The sequence below is a fragment of the Dendrobates tinctorius genome, unplaced genomic scaffold, assembly GCF_039654945.1.
Source record: "Dendrobates tinctorius isolate UK_male_01 unplaced genomic scaffold, ASM3965494v1 ptg000084l, whole genome shotgun sequence".
In the NCBI taxonomy this organism is placed as follows: domain Eukaryota; kingdom Metazoa; phylum Chordata; class Amphibia; order Anura; family Dendrobatidae; genus Dendrobates; species Dendrobates tinctorius.
The window spans coordinates 21,680,731-21,706,298 of record NW_027361752.1 but is presented as its reverse complement, the minus strand read 5'-3'; the positions used below and the strand labels follow the sequence as shown (position 1 = coordinate 21,706,298).

Sequence of the window (25,568 nt, the reverse complement as noted above, 5' to 3'; positions counted from 1 at the left end):
TCTGGTAATGTCCCTCCCGCAGAGAAGACAAGAGCACTTGGCAGTGAAAGTGCTCCTGCATATGGAGGAGTTGGGAGAGTAAAAGCCCCGTCACACGATATCGCTAGCAATATTGCTATAACGTCACTGGTTTTTGTGATGTAGCAGCGATATTGCTAGCGATATCGCTATGTCTGATACTTACCTCCGACCGGCTCCCCCGCTGATTATCGCTGATTGCGCGAGAACGTCCTGGACCGTTTCTCGTTGTCAGCTTCCTGTGGCGCCGACGAGCGACGCGTGGACGGGATGACGTCAGGATCGCCTCGTCTGACAGGTAAATAACGACCCCCGACCGCTGCTATGTCGCTGGTGAGATCTGCCTGTGTGGCAGCTCACTAGCGACCACTTAGCGATGCACCAGCGATCCTGACCGCGTCATATCGCTGGTCGGGATCGCTGGTGCATTGCTAAGTGTGACAGTACCTTTAAGGCCCCGTTACATGCTTCAATGTCCCAACGATCCAACCAACGATCCGACGTGGATGGGCTCGCTGGGACATAGTTAGCTGATCGCTGGTGAGCTGTCACATAGACAGACTCACCAGCGATCAGGACCAGCGAGCAAGCTGGTATGCAAGGTAAACAGCGGGTATCCAAGAGCCGCGCGGCTCTTAGATACCCGCTGTTTACCTTGGATACCAGCTCCCAGCATCGCTGATCGTTGGTCTCTCGCTGTCACACGCAGCGATGCGCGCTGGCCAGCGGGAGACCAACGATCAAAAAATGGCCCAGGACATTGCTGCACGATCAGCGATACTCGGCGGGAAGGCCAGTCGCTGATGCGTGTCACACACAGCGACATCGCTGGCGAGATCGCTGTGGCGTCACAAAATCGGCGATCTCGCTAGCAATTTCACTGTGTGTGACGGGGCCTTTAGCTGACTGCTGAACCATCGATTGGCCGACAGAAATCTATTGTATCTTTACTGAGAAGTGCAGCCTTAAATGGGCTATCCAGGACTTTGCTTATTTTTTTAATATAGAGGTAAAAACTTGCGTACTATCTACCTGCCTGTTCTGCACGGCGCCAACCTCTGCCGGCTCAGATATGTCACGATTCTGCCACTTTCAATTATGACACATCAACAGAGCAGTTTCTTTTCTTCTGCTCTGCTTTGTTGAAGGAGTGTTACTGCTGACGTCATGCTGATTGCCAACTGCAGGGAGCTGGATGTCAATCAGCATGATGTCAAGAGTGATGCCCCATCGACAGAACAGCCTAGAAGGGGAACAGCTGCTCTATTGACTTTTGTGACATCATATAAAGCAGCAGAATCACCGCCTGAGCCAGTAGATTGTCGGGCAGAACAGGCTTGTAGTTAGCAACTTGCCTATAAGTTTTTAGCTCCATTAGAAAAATATAATCAAAGTCCTGGATAACATCTTTAAGTCTTTTGTTGATCATCAAGTCTTTAAAACAGTGGCATTTTATAGACAGTATTACTAAATATGATCAATACGTCCATGTAATACTGGTCAATGTGTGGATATCTTCACTGTTATGAACGTGGCACACTCACACCAGGGAAACACTGCACCTATACCCAACTGGTCCCTGTACAGACTAGAAAGACCCTAGCCACACAGCTAAGCACACCACCTAGGACCAGGCTCCCTAAAAGCACGTTGAGGGTGTTTCTTGTACCTTCTGAGGAACCAGAGGGGAGGACGCAACACACTACCACCAAAGGGAAAGGAAAGTGTGAGGAGAAATATGCAAAAAGGAGAAATGCGAGAACTCAATGTGAGAAACTAAGACACATTTATATAAGGTGGAAGGGTGAAGGTTAAGGAGTACCAAAAATAAAAGAAACAAGAAAGACCTCCCAAGAACCTAACAGTGGTAAAAGGAAAAGGTGCTGGGAGGGAAAGCAAACCAACTAACAGCAAGAATACAACTGTAGTTTACCCTGCAAGGTAAACCGCTAAGATAAAGAGCTGGAACCCCTAATTATACATTCACCAGGAAATATAGCCATCAAGGAAGTGCAAAGAAGGGATAATATATAAATCCCAACCCAGACTGTGATAGGGAAAACCAAAATGGGAACATGGAAAACACCTGGAAAGGAGCAAACCAAGAAGAGAAAATAAGGATGAAGGAAGTATCAGCATTTGGACAGGGAATGAAAATAGCCATAGCTCAACAGGCAGAAGAACCGACCACAAAGCAACAAGTCACTGGATGGAATCTCCAGACTGAGAAATGACATTCACAAATATATTATTATGCTTTTATAGCACTACCTTATTCAGCAACGCTTTAAAGACATTATCATCGTGGGCAGCACAGTGGCTCAGAGGACAGCATTGCAGCGCAGGAGTCCTGGGTTCAAATCCCACCTAGGACAACTTCTGCAAGGAGTTTGTATGTTCTCCCCGTGTTTGCCTGGCTTTCCTCCCACACTTCAAAAACATACTGATAGGGAATTTAAATTGTGAGCCCCATCGGGGACAATGATGATAATGTGTGAAAACTGTATAGCGCTGTGAAATATGTTAGCGCTATATAAAAAAAAGATTATTATTATTGCTGTCCCCAGTGGGGCTCACAATCTAAATTCATTATCAGTATGTCTTTGGAGTGTGGGAGGAAACCGGAGAACACCCACACAAACACAGGGAGAAGATACAAACTCCTTGCAGATGTTGTCCTTGGTGGGATTTGAACTTGTGGCGCCCCTGAGGCTCAGTCGCCACAGAGGTACTGCACCTTCTCCTAAGGTGTAGTGCCCCACCATCCAGGTAAGGTGGGAACTCCTTGCCACACTCCAACATCTGCATCCCACACACAGGATAGTTCAGCAGGGCCACATTGCAGCTTTAGGCTCGGGGTGTAGCAGAGCACCTTTCGTGGAACCCTGCTTCGTAACACGAGATGTGCTGGGAGGTTGGTGGAGTTAGTATAAAAAGACTGGGAAAGATAGAATTACAGGACAGTCTCTGGACAGTCTGAGGGGAGTCTCAGGTCAGTCTGAGAGAGGAGAGTCTGAGGCGAGTCACAGAGGTCCCTGGAAGAAGGGATGGAGGAAGGAGTGCTGCTGCTGCCTCAGTGACCTGAGCCAGCTGGCACGGGAAAGGAAGGAGAAGGGGAGACGTAGAACTGTAACCTGCATTTCCATAAGAGAGAGAAAGACAAGTACGGAACGAAGTGGAGAGAGAACAGAGAGGAGTGGGTTGGATAGGAACCCTGCCTATAGGTTCTCAGCGCAAGGCCGGGGCCCTGTCCCCGAGGTTGTATGGACACTTATGGTTCTGCAGCAGACACCGGTGGAGTAGTTGGCGTAAATGCACTACTCCCAACCAAGACTTGGGACACAAAAGCGAAACGGATAGAGAGCCGGGATTCAGGAGAAGGGAGTCCCCGAAGCAGGCTACAGCTGTCTGTCATACAAGTGAGAGAGTTGTTAGGAACATCTGACAGGAGGAACTTCAGAGAACCACGGTACTGGAGCTCTTCACACTAAAAGGCGCAATAGAGGAGTCGTTCAGGAAGGCACATGTTGGCGGGGTGCTGGCGGGGAGAGTCTTAACTTGCCTGGAGGTTGGCTGGGTCTCTGCCCCGGAGGACACGGTACCGAATCGGGCACCTGTGTGTACTACGAACTGTGAGTAAAGCTTTGAAACTGCAAGCTCTGGTGTCCTCCATTCATTCCCGCATCAGCACCGCCACATCGGGGTATCAACATCTACACCCTTCAGTGCCTCCCACTCCTCCATCGCACCTATACACTGCCCTGGGACTACAGCTTCACCTGTGGGGAGCTATACCATCTTTGTTGCATCACACCATCAGTCCCAGTGGATCTGCAAGCAGCGTTGGCTTACCATCTTACTTGCCAAATACCAAGGGTGGCTCACGAACTTTCCATGTAAACTAAATTACATACAAACATCACCTCCATTGATATTGGGCACCCAGGGCCACGGACCGGGTCACCGCTGCTGTGACACAACACATCTTCCCCGACACCGGCCCGGTACCGAGTACCCCACAGCCCTGGGTGAAGCCAGCGGGGGCGACCCAAACTCAGGACCCCAGAGCTGCAGTGCTAACCACTTAGCTGCCCAAATATATGAGCATAGTCTGGTAATATACAGTTTTACATAATCCTCACTATGAATCAGAGTCTTTATAATTTCTCATGGCTGAAGCTATAAATATTTTTCAAGAAATTACATTTGACTGATGTAGTGACAGTAACTTTCGCCTCTTTGATGCCAGACAGGAGAGTCGGGGTAACAGCACATTACCTTACCTCCAGGAGACCTGACAATGATTGCTACCTCAGGAGGCACGGTCCAATTGAAGGTAATATGTTCATAAGTGTGATGACATATGTGTCCATATGTACTTCCATATGAACCCTGAAAGACTCATCACCCACCTACATTTTTTGTTCCTGTATATTTGCATACAGTAATGCCAAGATCAAACTGGGCCCAATGGGCCTGTCAGGTAAATGATTCTGTGGTACACCACCCGTCTACAGAGAACATGTTCATGCAAACCGTATTGTAATCTAGGGGGGCAGATTCATCATTGCTTTTGCTCCTTTGTTTCTGCAGAAAAAATAGTTCTAATAGTGACTTTTTTATTTGTACTTTATCCCTTATTTAATTTGTGACCTTTTAAAGTTAACTTTACTTGGTTTCTTCTGCTTTTTTCTTCAGCATTATGACCTTGGTTTTGGTTGTTCATCGTTGGCCACTTAGGTTGTGCAATTGTACTCTAGTAAAACGAGTGGAATGCAAAATCAGTTTCATTTTATTCTTTAAGTTGAGGATTGTCCAGTTTATTGAAAGGCGCAAAAAAAGAAAAAGGGGCAAAAAAAAGGTCTGTGAATCTGCGCCAATTTATCATACAGAGACATAAAAACTAATTTTAAAGATAAGGCATACATAGGATATATTATCAAAAGTATCATCCCTTAAGAAATAGGCCTCAGCATCTTGGGTCTAGCTCCAAAATCAGTTCCAAATGGGATTGCCTTATACTGGACTTTTGGGGCTGCAATTGGGTCAGAATAATCGGTAATATAAACAACGTGATATAAAGACAAGGAGGCCTTCGTCAGGGTGGCGGGTGCTATCTGATTAATCTCCTGTGTAGTCAGTATTGGAGCCAATAAACCAGCAGCAGTCAGGATCTACAAAATATCAGCGCTGTTCCAGCCTGTGATATGTAATAATTGAAGTGTACCTTCACCCTGGGACTGAAAGAGAACTGAATATTTTTCATTTTTAGTCACCCTACCTGGCGCCCTCCAGTTACTTCCCGCTGCTTCCATTACTCAGAGCAGCGTTCCGCTTCCTCTGCTTTCGGGATGGCCACCACAGTAGTATGGGGAGTTCAGTGGTGAGTCTAGACCATGCCTTCTGTGCCATTCCTGTCCTGGCTGTAGGATAGGAAAGGCAGGGAGAGGTGCCTTAGACTTAGCCCTGCTCTCCCCATACCATCCCGAAAAGAGACGGAGGCTAACACCAAACTGAGTGGAGTAGGCAGGGAGTGGCAAATGGAAGACGCCTGGTAGAGCAAGTCATTTTTCAGGCTCAGGGTGGAGACTGTGAGCTGTAAAAAAACATTTAGGAAATAAACTTTACTCTGTGTATATATCGTAGATCTCAGTGAAGAAGAATTTATGATGGGAGACAGAAATACTTTACTAACCAGGAGGAAAGCTGAAGAAAATCTTTGCCAGGTAAAAATGAACTTTCTAAAAATAATATATAGTTACATGGAATAGTGGTCAGAAAAAAACAGTCCATAGTACATACAGTGCGTTGGGTTTTTTTTCCTCGAGGTTATATGGGAAATTTCGAGATTTTTTCTTTAAAAGGGGTTGTCCAGGTTTGGGATAAAAGTCTGCTGCCACACAGAGTGTGTCCTGCCAGCTGTCATGATTCTTTGGTTCAAGCGGTGACACCAGATGGTCTTGTGACCACCAAAGTGCGATTTGCAGCCACATTTCAACCAGACGTGCCTTGCTCCACACAAGTGGATTGAATAAGGCCAAGCACATCTAGTCAGTACATGACCGCACGCATGCAAATCGTCTACTCACTCTCGCTGCCGGAACTGGAAAATCTTGACAGCGTGTGGTGAGGATTCAAAAGTCTGCAGTCACAGAGTATCTGCAGGCTTTCATCCCAAACCTGGATAGCCTCTTTTAGCATGCGGCGACAGCCATTGATTAGGAAGCCTCAAATCTTAATGGGATCATTTCATGGGAGACATTTATGGCATTTATGACAATTCCTCTGGAGACTACCCATTTAAACTGCACCATCTGGAATCTATTTCAAAAGGTGTTGTCCAACACATATCCACCCTCTTAACTAAGGCAAGAGGAAATACTTTTCTATATGCAATTATGGTTTCCTTCTTGCCTCCAGCCTCTGACATACTGTAGTTACGTCACTCTAGTCTAGAGGCTATCTTAGCAGGCCAGCAGAAGTCCACACACCTCATTGACAAATGCAAAAAGAAAGTGGAAACCCCCAGATGGCACCGCGTGATCACTACCTGCACAACAAGATCGAGGAAACATAAGTAGATAAATGTACATAGAAAAGTAATTAATTTCCAAGTGAATAGTTAATAGAGAAAATTGTAGTAGACAACCTCTTAAAGTCCTCAACTTAAAGCATCATATAGGATTTGAAAACAATATGCTTTACAAGGAAATCAAAAACCATGACTGGCCTGCTAAATCCTGTGCTGTTCCAGCCATGCCAATCTGACGGAGCCCACCGGTCTTTATTGATTTTCCCGTAGTAATGACGTGTTGTACATCCATGCGACTACTTCATCCAATTACTGGCCTGCCTCTGTGGTTTTGTGCTGAACATGCTAACATAACAGCTGAAGGCAGTGACTGGCTGCACTGGTCATTTGGATTTTGCAGATACTGGAAATCAACAGTGAATGCGAAAAAGTTGGCTTGGAGGAAGCTGGAGGGATTTTTTAGTTGTCCAAGTCTTATACACTGATGACCTATCATTAGTATAGATCATCAATACGATATTGGTAGATAATTGACATCTGGCACTGCTACAGATCAGCATTTTGCAGAAGCCATTGTGGACAAATGTACACAGTGTACAGAGCTGGAACAGCACAGCACCTGACACTACATAGTGGCCATTCTTGGGTGCTGTAGCTCAGCTCTTATTGAAGTGGGAGCTGAGTTGTGGTACCCAATAATGACAGCTACACCTTACACAAAGCCATGCTGTATACCTTGTATTTTTGGTTGCATGGCGAGCTTAAAGCAGCTGTTCGGAGGCAGTAATGGGTGAAGTCCTAGACAAACAATTTTTTTTTTTTTTATTCCTGGTGAACTATATGGCATTCCTTTAAACCATTAATTTCTTGGTTGCATCGATTCCCTAAGCGTGGAATAAACTATTACTTTATGAGGTTTTTATACTATAATGCTGTCCAAGAGACTTGGGTGGACCTAAGGGTGTAAACGATGAAGGAAACATTATGTTAATTATGTTATTCAATAAAGGAAATTAGGCTTCAAAAAGTTTAGGTAGAATTGACTTATATATAATGACGAAATGCATCAGAGATAAATGTTGGGTCTAACCACTTAGGACCCCCATCCACTCTCCCTCCAAGCAAGGATGGCCACTGTTAAAAATTGGTTAAACACGATGACTCCTCACTTTCTACATCCTTCCGGATAGAAATGGAGTTGATCAGTTCTGGATATCTGTGTAGGTCATGTGGCTAGGCGATAATATCTGGAGCACCACATCAATCACCTATAGCTTTTAGCAGCCACTAACTTACTAATATGACCTGAATATAGAGTTTAATGGTTTTAATTAGATGATAATAAAATCATATTGTAATGTTCTGTTTGTCCCATTTGTATAGATAATGTTAGCACATGGAAACGGAAGTCCTGGTTATCTATCGATCTTTATCGTTATTTTTTTTGTCTTGTGTTGGTGTTTCAGATTAACAATAATAAAGGGCATGAAGTTCATAAATCGCTATAAGCTGTACATAACATCTATATATTGGAGAGGCAATGTCTATATACAAGGGTATTTTCATCTATTCATGCGTGTAACATTGTATTAGAGTGGATTAAATGTTCTCCGTAATCTTACTAGAAAGAGAGTCTTGAAAGCAGTACTCCGGGGAGATAAAAATAATATATTCACATTGACATAATTTCAAAAACTATAAAGGCTCATAATCATAGTAGTGTTTTAATGATCACAGTATGTGACACGTACAACTATATACTGTGGCGGAGATGCAGCTCCTGAGTGCTCATCCTCCCTTCTAGGACGCTACGTCCCAGATCAAGGAGCGAAGCCGGCTACTGCCTTCTAAAACAAGCCAGCCATTTGATAATACCTCCTCCACTCAGTCACCGATCAAGTGGTGGGGTTGGTATCTTGGGATTCAAGCCAGCCCCCTGATTAAGCCTGATGTCCTGTACGTGGGCTTGTGACGTCATTCCATAGTTTGTGCGTTTCCTGAGTGATTTCACCTGTAATTTATGAATGCTTCTTCACAGCTTGTCTGAGACAGTCATAGTCCCCTCTACATTCCTTGACATTCTCTCCCGTATTCTATTCCACCCCATCACCGGCACTGCCCTCCCTCCTCCATACTCCCTTGGTAGTGTTGCACCTCCTGCCACCTATTTGGGCAGCTCTTATCAGACATGATATAACCCCCACTTCTAGCGTGACAACCTAACAACCCTAAGCATTCCCCTAAATAAACAAAAGAATGGCCTTATTAGAAGAAGATCAAAGTTTTTTTTAACAGCCCAGCCAGAGCTCAAACCTGAATCCAACTGAAAATCTGTGGGTGACCTGAAGGGGGCGCTGTACACAGGATATGCCGATTTGGTGCACCACTGCAAGGAAGAGTGGGAAAAGATTGGCAATTCTAGATGTGCCAGGCTCCTACCCAAAAAGACAGTATGCGGTCATAAATTCAAAGGTTACTTCAGAAACGTATTAGTTTAGGGGTGTCCACATTATTTTAGTTCATTATTCTTCTTTTTCCACCCAAAAAAAATTTCAGTTTATTTTTCAACTGAATTGTACAGATTATGGGCGACAATGAAGGTGGAAAAAGTTATAAAATGATCCTTTCTGCATGATTTTTTTCTACATGACAAAAAAACTGCTATTTTAACAGGGGTGTGTAGACTTTATATCTACAGCACATTATCTCATCAGTTTTTCTCATTATTAGTATGGAGCGCATACAGATTCACGGAGTTTAATGGAACCACAAACACTTATTTTTTACGGATCCGTGTACTTTCATCCATTTTTGCGGATCGGAAGCCGGCCATTAAAGTCTATAGGAATCCATTAAAAATGGATGGAAAACGGAAGACATTTTATTAGTATTTTTTTTAATTGTATTCTCATTGGTTCCATTGATAAGTGATAATAACAGTTCAGGCAGTTTACCTTTATTTATTTATTTTTTTTAAATGGATGAGATAAAACGCATCAAACCGGATGCCACATTCGAAAAAAGTCGTCTATTTTTGGAGAAGAAAAATATGGAACCTGATGTGTGAATGTACTCACAGGAGAACTGGTCTATGATTTGCACAAAAAAAAAATATTCACACATTATTTTGCACAGAATTTAGGATTTATTTAGATGCCATCTCTGAAAAGATTTAATCTGTAATATTTGACAGATCCCACCACACGAGCAATGGAACCCAACGCGGAACCAAGGATCAACGGCAAATACGGAGATGGTGAGAACAGATCCGTGGATACAGTAATTTTAAGCTTTCGGGATAAGTGTATTCTATGGAATTATTTGTGTTTCACTGAGCACAAAAAGGTTAACCCGTCAATAAATGCCAATATGCCTTTTTATTGACCTGATAAATGAGAATAACATCCCCTGATGGGTGAAAATGCAGCAGGTGTCAGATTTATACTATAGCCGTCACCCTGCTGCATCGGCGACAATTAGAATTGGCGCCGATCATACCCATTTAACCCTCTAGATGCTGCTGTCAACATAGACAGCAGCATGTAGACGGTTAGCAGAGGGAAGGAGCTCCCTCTTTAATTCCATTGCATTTCTGTGGTCGCGATGGTTGTCATTGCAATGTGCGGCCAAGTGATGGCCTCAAGGTCTACCCACTATGGTGGCCTGTTAGGGAGATAGAAAGTAAGCAACATGTTAGTGGAAAAAATATCATTTTTCATTCCACGTTGTGTTGATTCCTGCGAAAAATCTCAAGAGTTCACAAACTACCTGACATCAGTTTTGGATATTTTTGACCGGTGTTGTTTTTAAAAATGATATCAATTTTAGGATTTGTCCAATATAAAGGTCCCTCAAATCCTCACATCAAAACTCGACTGGTGTCTTAAAAAATATATATAAAAAAAGTTTGTCTTGAAAAAAATGAAAATGTACTGCTAATATATTAACCCCTCAAACATCCTAGCAAAGTAAAAGACATAAAAAAAAATAGTGTTGATGTAATGTAGACACATGGTAAATGTTATTTATTAAAGGGAACCTTATATATGATACAGGCTGCTCGATCCACGGGCAGCATGTATCAGACACTGGCTGTATGATGGCAGACATCCATGCTTGACTCTAAACACTGTGGACTGAGACCATACAGGTGACAAGTTGGACTGGGGGTAACCAGTGGTTTCTCTGCGTCCGATCTTCTTAAGTGACAAGTTTTCCCCTGTTTATGTGTATTGGGATAGACCTGTTAGTCATTGGCAGCAGGAGAGGAGAAGTTGCGGGGGACCTACCTGTCCATATTCTCTCCTGTGTGGCTCGAAATTCCCTTTAAAGCAGCACTCCCAGCAAAATTTGTATCCTCTTAATATATTGCAGTCATCATATTATCTAGCACTGTGTTCTCACAATTGCTTATTTTGCCTTTCTACCCAGCTAATTCTTCTCTTTTCCATTAGTTCTATGACATCAAGTGATTAAAAACAGACTGAATCTTTCTAAGCTCTATGTAAAAACAGGAGGTCAATTTTCCCTGTATGAGTCATGAGTCACTGCAAAAGTCCCTGGCAGGGGGGAAGAGGTAGCAGCTGGGTCACGAGCTGAAGAGGGGGATGACTCATGCAGGGAAAAGAGACTGTTTATACATAAAGCAGTGAAAAGACAAGAATTAACTGGGTAGAAAGGCAAAATAAGCAATTGTAAGTACACAGTGATTCTTTATTTAGTGAGGTATGATTATCTGATTTCTGGGTATAAGCTCTAAAAAATTGAAAATTGCTTTTTTCAAAAAATTCTCACGGACTATGAATATTTTCATTAAAAAATACAAAACATATCAATTTAAATGTACCACTACAAATCAGAATGTGGCATGAAAAAATAATCTCAGAATCATTGGGATATGTTGAAACATTGCCACGGTGCCATGATTCGTTTTTGTGACTTATTGCATGCCACGTGTGACAATGGCAGCCAATTGCTTGCTGCAGTGGTCATTAGTCAAGCATATTGGAGCACCATCACATGGTGGTCAAGCCGCACAACCCTCTAAACTGCAAATAAAATAACGCTAACATCACAGGTTTTACATTGAAGGCTTTTTTTGTATATGTTGGGCGTTTTACATGTTTATACTTCCAACAGAAGCCTTGATGAATGCCACTGCATAGGCATTAGGTGACATACGTATGTCAGGCTGGTTTCACATTTGCGTTTTTTAGCGCTGGAAAAAAACGCATACCTGCGCATGCGTTTTTTCCCCTATATTTAACATGGGTGCGCATACCTGCGCGCTGGTAAGCGCATGTATGCGATTTTCATGCGCTGCGTTTTTTTGGGGTGTGCGTTGGTATTTTCCAGACGCAGCATGTTGCATTTTTTGGCCCTGCAAAAAAGCGCATGCGCACATATGCGCACGTTTTGCGCTAAAAATGGCCATTATAGCCTATGGATGCGCATATGTGCGCATTGGCATGCTCATGTATGCGTTTTTTTGCATATGCGGTTTTTTTTTAACCATGGAATTTAGGGGTTTGGGTTAGAGTTAGGGTTAGTTAAGGGGGTTTAGGGTTAGGGTTATGGTCAGGGTCAGGGTTAGAGTTGGGGTTTGGGTCAGGGTTAGGGTTAAGTATGGTTTGGTTAAGGGTTAGGGTCAGGGTTAGGGTCAGGATTAGGGTTAAGTATGGTTTTGTTAAGGGTTAGGGTCAGGGTTAGGGTTAGGGTCAGGGTTAGGGTTGGGGTCAGGGTTAGGGTCAGGGTTAGGGTTAAGTATGGTTTTGTTAAGGGTTAGGGTCAGGGTTAGGGTCAGGATTAGGGTTAAGTATGGTTTTGTTAAGGGTTAGGGTCAGGGTTAGGGTTAAGGTTAGGGTCAGGGTTAAGTATGGTTTTGTTAAGGATTAGGGTCAGGGTTAGGGTCAGGATTAGGGTTAAGTATGGTTTTGTTAAGGGTTAGGGTCAGGGTTAGGGTTAGGGTCAGGGTTAGGGTCAGGATTAGGGTTAAGTATGGTTTGGTTAAGGGTTAGGGTCAGGGTTAGGGTCAGGGTTAGGGTTAAGTATGGTTTTGTTAAGGGTTAGGGTCAGGGTTAGGGTTAGGGTCAGGGTTAGGGTTAGGGTCAGGGTTAGGGTTAGTTAGGGTTTAGGGTTTGGGTTAGGGTTAAGTATGATTTGGTTAAGGGTTAGGGTCAGGGTTAGGGTTAGGGTCAGGGTTAGGGTCAGGGTTAGGGTTAGTAAAGTCATGGTTTGGGTAGTGTGAGGGGCCACCTAAAAATGTTGGAAAAAACCGCAAACGCGGTAAAAACGCACTAAAAACGCATACAAACGCATAAAAACGCTGCGTTTTTTTCATGCATGCTCATAAAAATGCTTGAAAAAAACGCAGCAGTTGTATGCTTATGTATGCGTTTTTTCAATGCGTTTTTTTGCGGGAAAAACGCGCTGCAAAAAAAAGCAAGTGTGAAACTAGCCTCAGCCATTGACTCTCATAGTAAAAAAAATAACGCATGAAAAAAGGTATTCCATTTTCCTATACAGTAAAAAAAATGTAAACATACCCTTAAATATAGGATGTCCTTTATCTATGGTCAGTCTGGTGGCTATAAGCTCACAGGGATGTAGAATGACATAAATGTCTGACAAGAGTACGGATCCCTTGCCACAGGCCACCGCATTCGGAGTATGAATTTAGCCTTGTTCTTTTCATAACGCACATAGTACATAATGGAGGGAGCCATGCTAATGTACATAAAACCTCCCCATTCTTTATTCACCTTGGGTACACAACATAGGTGCACTCGGATGACACAATGGAGAAAACTGACACAATGGAGAAGATGGAGACTTTTTTTTATCCATCTTCTCATCTGTGGGAATCAGAGCAAACTGTGATCACACTCTGATCATAGTGTGATTAGCATAATCGGACCGATTATCTCGAATGAGAGAAAATATGGTGGTGACCCCAGTCTAAGTCTTACGAATATGCCAAATTTACCTGAGATGGAGATGTCCCCTTTAATGAGTGCAAAATACTCCATAGATATAAAGTGCCCTTACGTTGCTTGTTTTTTCTTTTTTTTTTTTTTTTTTTTACAGGAGCTGGATGACGGCAAATCCGAGTCGATGGGGACATTAAAAAGATTGCAGAAGATAGTCCGAAATAAAAAGGCCAATGATGACGTGAGACACTCTCTGCTACAGTGTGAGGATCTCGTGTCATATATACAGATCTAACCTGTACCTACACATTATTTCTGGCAGTACTGTCCTCGGCTTACCCTCCCATTCTTAGCATAGGATTTCAGTCCATATCCCAAAAGTATAGATATTCTAGGCTTAGTATATAGCATAGAAATTAACGCATATAGTCCATGTGATTGGAGCATTACTGGGGAACCAGAGTATAAAAATACTAGCACTATTGGAGGTACTGGAGACGTATCGGCATGTGTTACCAGGTCTGTGTACATGGCTGCAATGAGAAGCTACAGATATCTTTATGCATGTAACTCATCCATAGAAATGCATACATGGATGATGCAATGCACAATTACACTTTTACAAAGAAACATTACATGGAAATAAAAATCTTTGTGACTTTCTTTTCGAGCAAACTTTGCATTCAGTGATTTTCCCAATACTGAGATAGATGACAGTTGGTTCTTTTAAAATTCTATGGAGAGGGGAGGAGCTAGAGGCAGACACGGATATTCTGCTGCAAGTTCCATAAAACTTTAAGAGCACCAGCTGTCATCTCCTATCTCAGTAATGGAAAGTCTGTATTCACTGAAGACAGAATTTACCCGCGAATTGAGAACTTTAAGAATTAAAGATCTGTCCAGGAGAAGCAGATTTCTCTAATAAGTGATATTACAATGTTACTTAAATTCACGTGTACTATTAATTATGCCAAAAATGACGGTTGTTACTCTTGTTACTCCTGCTGCAGCTAATGACATTTTACATATATGTTGCATATATAAAATGAATGCAACAGTATCTGCATTACTCCAGCAGCCGTAGTTACAGATGTTGCATTCATTTTATATATTATTATTATTATTTATTTATATAGCACTATTAATTCCATATATGGTAATCTGTTTGGTTTAAAAAAAATATCTAAACCTTAAAGGTGGATTCTGGTTTTAGCAAATAAATATTTTTGTATTATAAGAAATCAACAATTTGCCAATATCATTTATGTATCAATGTTTAATTTATTTTACTTGCTTACATAGTGGCATTAGTTTCAACAGTGCTTTACAGTGCTTTTCATCTCTATCCCCATTGGGGCTCTGTCACGATCCATTTTTGGATCTGTGGCAGATCTGGACTCTCATATTAAAACATTTTTACTTTCTGGCCAATGGGGGGGGGTTAATGTCAGTTTTTCCCCCCCGGTGGCTGCTGGTGTTACTGCATGTTTAGTTAGCCTGCTGGTGAGTTTTCCCTTCCCCCAGGTGGCCGCTGGTGTTACTGCATTGTGATTAATTATCTATGCAGGTGGAAACCACTCCCACCTTGCTATATAAGCTCATCAGGTGCACCAGCTAACTGTTGGTGATATTGTTCCTCTTTGGAGACCAACCAAGCTGGAGTTCGTGAGCTGACAGAGTTCCATGGTGCTTCAGTTGCAAGCTGCTTTCAAGTGGCTGACTCTGCTGTCCGGGAGCATTGCAGCAGAGCAAGCTAAGTCTTGTCTTTAAGTTTATTTAACCCCAAGGTGTCTGTATTACCCCTTTCCCTGGTTTTTGGTGCAGGTTACTTTATTCCTTGTCGCCCCTCCTGGGGAGGGGGTGGGGGCTTTACCTGAGGGCTAGCAGGAGATAGGGACAGCTCGGGGACTTGGGCCTCACTACCATCAAGTGTAACCCCAAGTTAAGGAAAGTCAGGGCACCCCCTTAGCCTGAGGGGCAGTTCAGGGGCCCTGGTTCCACTTCTCCTGTTTTCCCCCTACTGCCCCGTGACAGGCTCACAATCTGCATTCCCTATCAGTATGTCTTTGGAGTGTGGGAGTAAACCGGAGAATCCGGAGGAAACCCACGCAAACACGGGGAGAACATACAAACTCCTTGCAGATGGTGTCCTTGATTTGATGGGATCCTAAGACCCCAGTGATGCAAAGTGACAGTGCTAGCCACTGGGCCACCTTAATGGTTTTTAATATCTTTGCTTGCAGTTTATATAGGAGCCTGAGAGAACTGTGATATCCCCAGTACGTGGAAAACTGCATTGGTACAAAACAAATGGTAAAACTGCAGAACTATTGCATCTATGACACAACTTCATTCTCCAAAATTGCCAACATATTTCCAACATTTAAAAAAATCCAACCATTTTGTTTCATTTTTGTTTCGTTTTACTGCCAGGAAGAATCCTAATTATAGACTTATAATCATGGGGGCAATGTTTAATTCACAGCTCCTACCCCGGACACTGAAGAGGAGGAAGAAGAGACATTAGTAACATGCATGAAGCTATCGAAATCCCAAGACAAGAAAATGGTCAGAAAAAGACAAGAGCCAGAGCAATATACAGAGCATAACGGCAGTTCCTTAGACAAGTCTATCAGCCTCAAATGGAACCCTCCAAAGAGTATGGTCCCATCTCCAGAGAACCATTCTTACTACTTCACTGACTGGAAATCCTTTCCTGATCACTTTGATCCTTTGATTTTCTCAACATCACACATAGAAGAATGGGAAACCTGCATTTGTTGTAACCACCAGGCCCAACTCCCTTGTTCCTTCACTGACACAGATCTTCCGTATGCTTGGGTAAGTCATCTCAAAGCTTTTGAACCCTTTTACCAGGGTCGTAATATTACCAAACAGTAGATGATAAAAGTAATGATGATCTTTAGAAGTATATCTGGATATGTGTGCTTGTTACGGCGCTGGGACAAATAGACTGCTGCCAATAGGATGAAATTGAGGAACTGATTAAAGTGTTCTAAACTACCCCAAATAAATAAAATATTATTAATAAAACATCACCATAATATTAGCCCGTTCTGTAAACGGCCTTCAGAATAGATAGTTGACTCCTTTCATCTTCCTACTTATAGATTTGTGCAGCTTGGGGCAAATTGCATCCCCATGGCTGTACCCCACTTTTGTAGATAGAAATATTTTTTGTAAATAAAGAAATCTAGGATTCATTGACCCCTTCTTCATCCTTTATGTGGAATTTTGCCAGTATCACTAAACTTCCATTCCAGTTTGTATCTGACTCCCCGGTTGTTCCCTGCGGTATTGCAGTTAAGCTATTTAAATAAACACAGCAGACAATATATGCGGTCTAAGCCAACTGCACATGATGGCTAGTCCGTCTGTAGTCTAGTATAAACACTATATATCGATACTGGCACTTTAATTAGTTTCTCAATTTCATCCTTTTGGCAGCAGTCGATCTGCCTCAGTGCGGTAGCAAGCACACATGTCCAGTTATTCATTCACTGATGGATCAGCACACATAATCATTTTCCCTACCAGCAACTATCTATATCCCCCCCCCCCCCGGTTTATTAGGTAAAGCCCCAGTGTTTTAATATATTTCTTCACATATCTTTAGTAATCTGTCAACAGGTTTTACTATGTAATCTGAGAGCAGCATGTTGTAAGGTCCGAAATCCAGATTCCATAGATGAGTCACTTGCAGTTCCGCATATCGTCATTTTTATAAAATCCATGTTTTCTCTGCAGCAGAGCTCGGAATGCTGAGCTCTGTATAACCCCACACACACCACTGATTGACAGCTTTCTCTGTACAATATACATATATGTCAGAAAGCTGCTAATCAGTAGTGGGGGTGGGGTTACACAGGATACGTAGACCAAGAGGCAAGAGGCAGCTAGTCCTGTAGTAATAATCTCCTGCTGATAAAACACTGATTTTATAGAAATAGCAAATCACAATCTAGTAAGCAACACATTGGTGGAATCAGGGTCTCAGCCCCTACATTATTTGTTTTTCAGATTACATAGCAAAAACCTGATGACAGATTCCCTTTAGGAGCACTATCCCCAAATAATCATTGCAATACTGCCAGTGTTTTGTCATAGATACTTCTCAATTGGTGACTTCTTGATTTGCAACAAATTCATCAAACGATTTGCATCTTTTTTAAAGTTATCTTTTATGGTTTAGGTATTTTTCTAACTTTCTACATGTTTTCCTGATTTATGAAATTAGATTTTTTTTTTTAAACTCACAAAATTTAGCAAAACTTTATTTCAGTTGACCCCTGGAATGATTTTATGAATGTGAGAGGTTTTGGCACATTATTTGCGACATTTTGCAAAACGTGCAACTTTCCCGTTAAAAAGACGCAAAACCAGTTAAAGACAGAAAAAAAGACAATTTTGGGCTTTGCACAAAATTTATGATTCACATCTGTTATTTTGATGAATTTGGGAGAAAAAAAATATCAGCAAGAAGCACAAATCAAAAAAGAAACTCATAACTTTTTTGCGTTTTTGATATTTAGTAGAGATAAGAGTCTGATGTTAGATGGAGATTATTGTGCAGTCTCCCCATCATCATCTTATCTCCAGATTAGCAGTGTTAGAAAAAATTTACTTTTTATCTTTTTTGCACAAATCATGTTAGATAGTATGTATTCCGCAGCATGAGATCAATGGTGTTGTAGCCTCAATCTTTGAGCTACCTGAATTTTATTGCCCCCTGGCGATTTTTCATTTTTGCACTTTCGTTTTCTCCTCACCTTCTTCCAAGAGACACAACTTTCTTATTTTTCTGTCGTCACGTAGCCATATGAGGCTTACCTTTTGTTTACTTAAGAAAGATAAGAAGGTGGATCCAGGCAACTACCATACGGTAAAGGGGGCTTTACACATAGCGATATCGCTAGCAATATTGCTAAAGCGTCACCGATTTTGTGACGCAGCAGCGATATTGCTAGCAATATCGCTATGTGTGATACTTACCTCCAACCGGCTCCCCCGCTGTCTGCCGCTGATCGCGCGAGATCGTGCAGCTCCATTTCTCGTCGGGTGCTTCCTGCTGGGCTTCCTGCTGGCGCCGACGAGCGACGCGTGGACGCGGGCGGGAGGACGTCAGGATCGCCGCGTCTGAAAGGTAAAGAACGACCGCTGCTGCGTCGCTACGTCGCTGTGAGATCTGCCTGTTGAGCGGCTCACTAGCGACCATTTAGCGATGCACCAGCGATCCTGACCGGATCATATCGTGGTCGGTATCGCTGGTGCATCGCTAAATGTAAAGGGGCCTTAAGTCTGACATCAGTGATGTGCAACATTTTTAAAGCCTTTATAAGAGATGACCTGCAGAAATATATTGTAGACAATAATATAATAACTGACAACCAGCATGGATTCAAGAAAGATAAGTGGTGTCTAATCAACATGTTGGGTTTCTAAGTCTGGATGATGGCCATGAGGCTGCTGTGACATATCTTGGCTTTACAACAAAGGCAAGCCCGGACGCCTGCCCCAAAGGGGCTACAGGGAGGGCGCACATGACTAAGGAGGGATGCTAGGCCTGAGGGTTAGTGAAGGGTTAAGGTGTAGTGCTTTTGTGTTTGTGGGGAAGGTGTGGGTTGGAGCTATGGGGCTTATGGTGCAATGTGAGTTGGCAGGGAGTGGTCAGTTGTGGGATGGATATATAGGGCAGAACTGTGGGGGGATGGTCATTCCTTACCTTGCAGACGTCCGGAATCGTCAGCCCCTCACATCTGGGACTTCAGCTTGAATTTTTGGATCCTGAAGATGGAATACCTCGTGGCACAGATGAAGAGGATGATGGAGCAGTGCGGCCAGCAGTGGATGAAGGAACAGCTGCAGCGATGGTCCAGTGATGGCGACGGGGGAGAAGATGGGACCCCTCTGCCTCCGAAGCTGCAGCGACGATCACGGCCTCCTGAGCACCTCAGCCCGGAGTTACGTTTGCAGCGGTGGATGAGCCCCATTAGCAGACCTGTTGCAGAAGACATCGCGGGGCCGGAGCCAGAAGTCGAGAAGCAGGCAGCAAGACAGCGGGGCGGTGAGTGACGTGGCCGGCCTCCCCTCGGGGCGGTGAGTGACGTGGCCGGCCTCCCCTCCATTTCGGATCGCGGCACACAGTGGTGATGCGCACGTCGCGGCCACGTTACCCGGCGTGGCCACCTGACCCGGCGCGGTCATCGGCATCGGTGGACGGCGGTGACGTGACGCGGCAAGGAGCCCGGTGGCGAGGTGGTGTGTGACGTCACCGGCCTCATTTCCTTTCTCACGGCGCTGGGGGGAAGCGGGCGGTGGCACGGTCATGTCGCCACCCTTCAGCAGCCAAGGGCCACAGGTCATGTGGTCCGGTGTCGCGTTCCCCCGGCGTTGGGTGCCAGATTCAGGAGGTGTTGCCTGCGGCTGGAGCGCCAACCTCCCCCCCCCTGTTTGAGGCTCCGAGCCGGTGACTTTTTTGCCAAGCGTTCCCGGACGGACAGTCGGTCTGGGCACTGGCGCTGCGGCCCAGGAGGGCTGCAGTCGGCGTAGATCCATGGAGAAGATCGCAGTTGCGGTGCTCGACGCGGAGGACACGTGACGGCTGTTCCGTGGGGTTCTGCGGAGTCAACCTAGTAAGTAAGGCTCACTTAAACCTTTATTAATGTCTAGATTATATTGGTTGGGAAGGGTGTTGCTACGTATGGTTTCGCACTAGGGTAGTAGTTGGTTTGTCACGGGGTTTCGGAACGATGCACGGCTGGTCCATGTGGCCAGCGTTCGAATTTGTGAGGGAATGGTTGCTTTTGGTCCAGGAGGCCGTTTTGTGCACTTCATGAGTGTTGGGTGGTTTTATTTTCATGCTAGTTTGTTTTCATGATAGTAGGTACACTTAAACCTTTATTATGTCTAGATTATATTCGTTTGGAAGGGTGTTGCTACGTATGGTTTCGCACTAGGGTGGTAATTGGTTTGTCACGGGGGTTCGGAACTACGCACGGCTGGTCCATGTGGCCAGCGTTCGAATCTGCGAGGGAATGGTTGCTTTGTGGTCCAGGAGGCCGTTTTTGTGCACTTCATGAGTGTTGGGTGGTTTTTATTTTCATGCTAGTTTGTTTGCATGATAGTGGGTATATCTATAGTAAGTAAGGCTCACTAAGGCACACTTAAACCTTTATTAATGTCTAGATTATATTGGTTGGGAAGGGTATTGCTACGTATGGTTTCGGGTGCACTAGGGTGGTAGTGTGTTTGTCTGGGGGTTCGGAAAGATGCGTGGCTGGTCCATGTGGACAGCGTTCGAATCTGTGAGGGAATGGTTGCTTTGTGGTCCAGGAGGCTGTTTGTGCACTTCATGAGTGTTGGGAGGTATTTTTTAATTTCATGCTAGTTTGTTTTTACGATAGTGGGTATATCTATAGGTGACGACATCATTTTATTTTGGTTGGTATAATTGTGCTTGCATTCTCTGGGTTTTTGTGTATGACTGGTGGTGATTCCATGGCGGTTTGTGAGTAATTCAGGTGGTGATACAGATATTGGCAGAGCGGTGGTGGATAGCCATATCCATGCCGGTTTTATGGTTTATTGTTATGGGGTCTTTTGGCTGGAGGATTATCGCCGCGCCTAGTATTTGATAAGGGTTTGATGGTAGTTCACGGATGTGGTGAGCAGTTTTATCGCCGCGCCTAGTATTTGATAAGGGTTTGATGGTAGTTCACTGATGTGGTGAGCAGTTTTATCGCCGCGCCTAGTATTTGATAAGGGTTGGATGGCAGTTCACTGTCGTGGTGAGCAGTTTGGGGAGTGCATTGGGCGGCTTAATCTTTCACGTTACAGTGGGGTGTGTGCTATTGCTGGTCAGAGGTTAGGGGGTAGGTGGTCGAGTTTTCATTACGGTGTGTTTTATTTATATGCCTCGGTCTGGGTTCGGTTCTCCAATAGGGGCTTTGAGTGTACTAAGGGTTTTCATGTTCACTAGGGGCATTATGGTTTGTTGCGGCAGACGTTCAGGAGAGGTCGAGATACTTGGGACGGCAGATCTTTTGGGAACTTGCCTTTCTGGCAGCAATGGATGACATTTCCCCCGGGGGGCATGGAGTTGACCTTTTACCGGATTTGTTTTCCTGGTTAATTTCTGGGGGTACGTAGATATGGCGTGGAGCTGGGGTTTTATGGTTGGTCAATGTCTGGTTGTTCTTAGGGTTTCTTCATGCTCAGGGCGTAGTTGCGGTTATCATGTGTTTGGATAAGTCAACGTGTTTGATTCACCTGGGGCCCTATGTCTAAGTCAGGTTTGGTTAACGAGTACATCGTGTCAGGTCGGGGGTCGTTATTAGGTTCCCGTGTATATCGCGCTGCTGTTTTGGGGGTTGAGTTTGGTTATTGAATACGTGGGTCTACGATCCACTGGGGGCTTTTGCATGATCTGCAGTCATATGGCTTTCTTACGGTAATTTGCTGGTCGTGGCTGCCCAGGGGCAGTTTTAACAACTTTTGTACGTAAGGACTGGTGGGTTCTCACTGCGGTTCTTTAGGGTTGCCGATTGAGCTTTTGGCAGACTGTATCGGGTGGTATTTGTTACAGCCGTTGATGGCAGCTACGTAGGAGTTTATTATACAGAGTGGGTAGTTTTCGTTACGATGGGCTAGGAGGTTTATTGTGGGTGCAGCTGGTCCTGCTTTGCCTTCTGGGTATACAGCTCTCCTTAGAGTCTTTTCTTTTTGGGTGCCCCCGGACGGGGGGCTAGGGTGAAGTGTTGCGCAAGGATGATGCAACATTTGAGTTGGGTAACCCAGCGTGTGCTTTACTGGTCTCGGGGGTCCTGATTGGTGAACGGTTTGTTTATCCAGCGGGTGTTGTTCCATTTGTCGGGAATTCTGTATAGAGCATGAGGCAGGACATATTGTTTCGATGGCCATGTGAATGGTCTCCCACGTGGGTGTAGCCCGTCCGGCAATACATGGCTATGTCATTCATTCCGTTATGCGCACTTGTCAGGACCGGCTGGTATTATGGGGACACGGTTGTGGTGCAGCGCTGCTGCGGGGGAGGTGTACTTTAGGTAGTGGGTGAGCAGGTTGCAACTATAACAATAATTTCATGCTGGTGGTACGCCGTGGCAGGGGAAGCTAGTGCGATGTGCATTGACTTTTAATGATTCTAAGGACCTGGTAATCATCTGGGGCTGTGCTCCGTTTGGGGGTGTTTTTTGCGGTGCTTTAAGGCTGAGTGGTGGACAAGCATCGGGCACCGGTGAGTGCAATGTTTTGACGGATGGCCCGGGTTTATGGTGTCTGGGGTTTTCGGGAGACGTGATGTGTGTCTGAGTTTTTCCTGGACTTCAGGTGGTGTGGAGTCGCTTTTCTTTCTTTTTGTGAGTAGGGTCGAGTCCGCAGTTCAGCGGGGAATGGGTGCGGATTACATCTCACTTTTGGTAAGAGGGTGGCAACAGTAGTGCTGTGATTCTGGGTTCGAAGTGCACGGGTGATGCACACAATTAATTCGTTTCCGGGTCGTGGTGGTTACGGGGTGGATTGCTTTATGTTTTCGAGTTGGGTGGATATTTTAAGATCGATGCAGGGTTGACGGGACCAACAGCGTTTTGGTGCTGCACGTGTGGATCTGAGACATCGGGCCTGAATGCTGTGGTTCATTTCTTCCTGCCTGGGAGCCATGCTCGTGTTGTTGTTCATGACTACATAGTGGGTTTTACTGGGCACGTTTTTCAAGAATCTGTCGGAGGTTGGGGAACCAGTGTAGGTTCTTTTGTTACGTCAATAATGGTTGGCTTTGATTATTATCAGGTGGAGTGCAATTTTCTGCCTGGGAGCCGTGCTCGTGTTGTTGTTCATAGGGGCTCCTGTTTGGAATGACTACATAGTGGGTTTTACTGGGCACATTTTCAAGAATCTATCGGAGGTTTGGGGAACCAATGTAGGTGTTTGGAATGACTACATAGTGGGTTTTACTGGGCACATTTTCAAGAATCTATCTGAGGTTTGGGGAACCAATGTAGGTTCTTTTGTTCACGGCTTTGATTATTAGGTGAAGTGCAATTTTCGGAGGCGCCTGCAATGTTGCGGTCTCAACAAAGCAGAGGCGGCGGCTCAGGTTGGGGACTGGTCGCGCAGGCGGTGCATAGGATTGGACGATGCGGTTGGCTAGTTGCAGGTCTTGGGTATAGCTGACCTTGTTGTACTGGTTGTTTGGTGTAGGTTGGCATTGTGAGGTCTAATGGGGATCAGTTTTGATCGATTGGTCTTGGTACAGAAGCACTGGTTACTCGAGCCGCAGAGTCGGCTCGGGTTGGGTTTTTGGTGGTGGTACTCGCACGAACAAGGTGTCATACGTGCTCGCGGTGGCGGAAAGGAGGGGGGTATTTGAAGTTGGTGGATTGCACAAAGAGTGGGGGGGTGAACCCAGTGCAGCAGCGGGTTACCCCTGGTGGTGCAATGGTATACTTGGTTAAGGTGGGTCCCAGCTGTGCTGGGTCACAGCGGGACATGTTAACGTGGGACCCTGCTGTGCTGGGTCACAGCGGGGCATGTTAACGTGGGTCTCTGCTGGGCTGGGTCCCAGCAGGACATTGGTTGGGCAACACTCGGCTGGGTGTCCTCGAGCCGGTGTGGTGCGGCTGAGGGCACGTGGTAGAGCTGGTGTTGCATTCATGTACAATGGACTCTTCATTTATCCCCCCTCCTTTTGCTGGTGGTTATGTTTATGGAATATTTCTACGTTTATGGATAAAATGTTATTGCTTGTTTGGTGTTAATAAACGGGGCTGCTGTGGCCTTTTACATCCAATGTCACGCAGTCGTGTCTTATTTAAGTTAAGAAGGGGTAAGTGTGGGTTTTGGGATGGGTCATTACAGTGAAGCCGTCAGTCAGACTTTCCTAAGTCAAGGCATTTGATGCTGTAGCACACAACAGCCTTATACTGAAGCTCCAGAAGCCAGAACTAGTGGACACTGTATGCACATAGTTAAAAAAAAATGGTTAAGGGACAGGAAACCCAAAAAAAATTGTACATTCTCTAAATGTAATAAAGGCAGTAGTGGGGGCCACAAGGATCTGCACCAGGAGCAGTAGAGACCACAAGTATCTGCATCAGGAGCAGTGGGGACCTCAAGTATCTGCACCAGGAGCAGTGGGGACTACAAGGATCTGCACCAGGAGCAGGGGGACCACAAGTATCTGCACCAGAAGCAGGGGGACCACAAGGATCTGCACCAGGAGCAGTGGGGACCACAAGGATCTGCACCAGGAGCAGTGGGGGCCACAAGGATCTGCACCAGGAGCAGTGGGGACCACAAGGATCTGCACCAGGAGCAGGGGGGACCACAAGGATCTGCACCAGGATCAGGGGGACCACAAGGATCTGCACCAGGAGCAGTGGGGACCACAAGGATCTGCACCAGGAGCAGTGGGGACCACAAGGATCTGCACCAGGAGCAGTGGGGACCACAAGGATCTGCACCAGGAGCAGGGGGACCACAAGTATCTGCACCAGGAGCAGTGGGGACCACAAGGATCTGCACCAGGAGCAGGGGGACCACAAGTATCTGCACCAGGAGCAGTGGGGACCTCAAGTATCTGCACCAGGAGCAGTGGGGACCACAAGGATCTGCACCAGGAGCAAGGGGACCACAAGTATCTGCACCAGGAGCAGGGGGACCACACGGATCTGCACCAGGAGCAGGGGGACCACAAGGATCTGCACCAGGAGCAGTGGGGACCACAAGGATCTGCACCAGGAGCAGGGGGACCACAAGTATCTGCACCAGGAGCAGGGGGACCACAAGGATCTGCACAAGGAGCAGTGTGGACCACAAGGATCTGCACAAGGAGCAGTGTGGACCACAAGGACACCAGGAGCAGTGGGGTCCGGGACCACAAGTATCTTCACCAGAAGTAGTGGGAACCACCACCAGGAGAAGTGGGGACTATAAGTATCTGCACCAGAAGCAGTGGGGACCACAAGTATCTGCACCAGGAGCAGTGGGGACCACAAGGATCTGCACCAGGAGCAGTGGGGACCACAAGTATCTGCACCAGGAGTAGTGGGGAC

The 25,568-nt window shown here is 45.2% G+C and overlaps 1 protein-coding gene and 1 long non-coding RNA gene across 2 annotated transcripts in view; one reads left to right on the top strand and one right to left on the bottom strand.

Annotated features, from left to right (window-relative positions):
• LOC141097361 (uncharacterized) overlaps nucleotides 1-25,568 on the bottom strand; it is a 170,789-nt gene that overhangs the window by 11,304 nt on the left and 133,917 nt on the right. The window lies entirely within an intron of this gene.
• The window catches only part of SAMSN1 (SAM domain, SH3 domain and nuclear localization signals 1), a 163,987-nt gene that overhangs the window by 8,383 nt on the left and 130,036 nt on the right, over nucleotides 1-25,568 (top strand). The window contains exons 3-7 of the mRNA XM_073584472.1: nucleotides 4,268-4,354; nucleotides 5,665-5,744; nucleotides 9,744-9,806; nucleotides 13,637-13,742; nucleotides 15,965-16,320. Of these exons, the coding sequence (XP_073440573.1) occupies nucleotides 4,268-4,354; nucleotides 5,665-5,744; nucleotides 9,744-9,806; nucleotides 13,637-13,742; nucleotides 15,965-16,320 (692 nt within the window). The remainder of the gene's footprint in view (nucleotides 1-4,267; nucleotides 4,355-5,664; nucleotides 5,745-9,743; nucleotides 9,807-13,636; nucleotides 13,743-15,964; nucleotides 16,321-25,568) is intronic.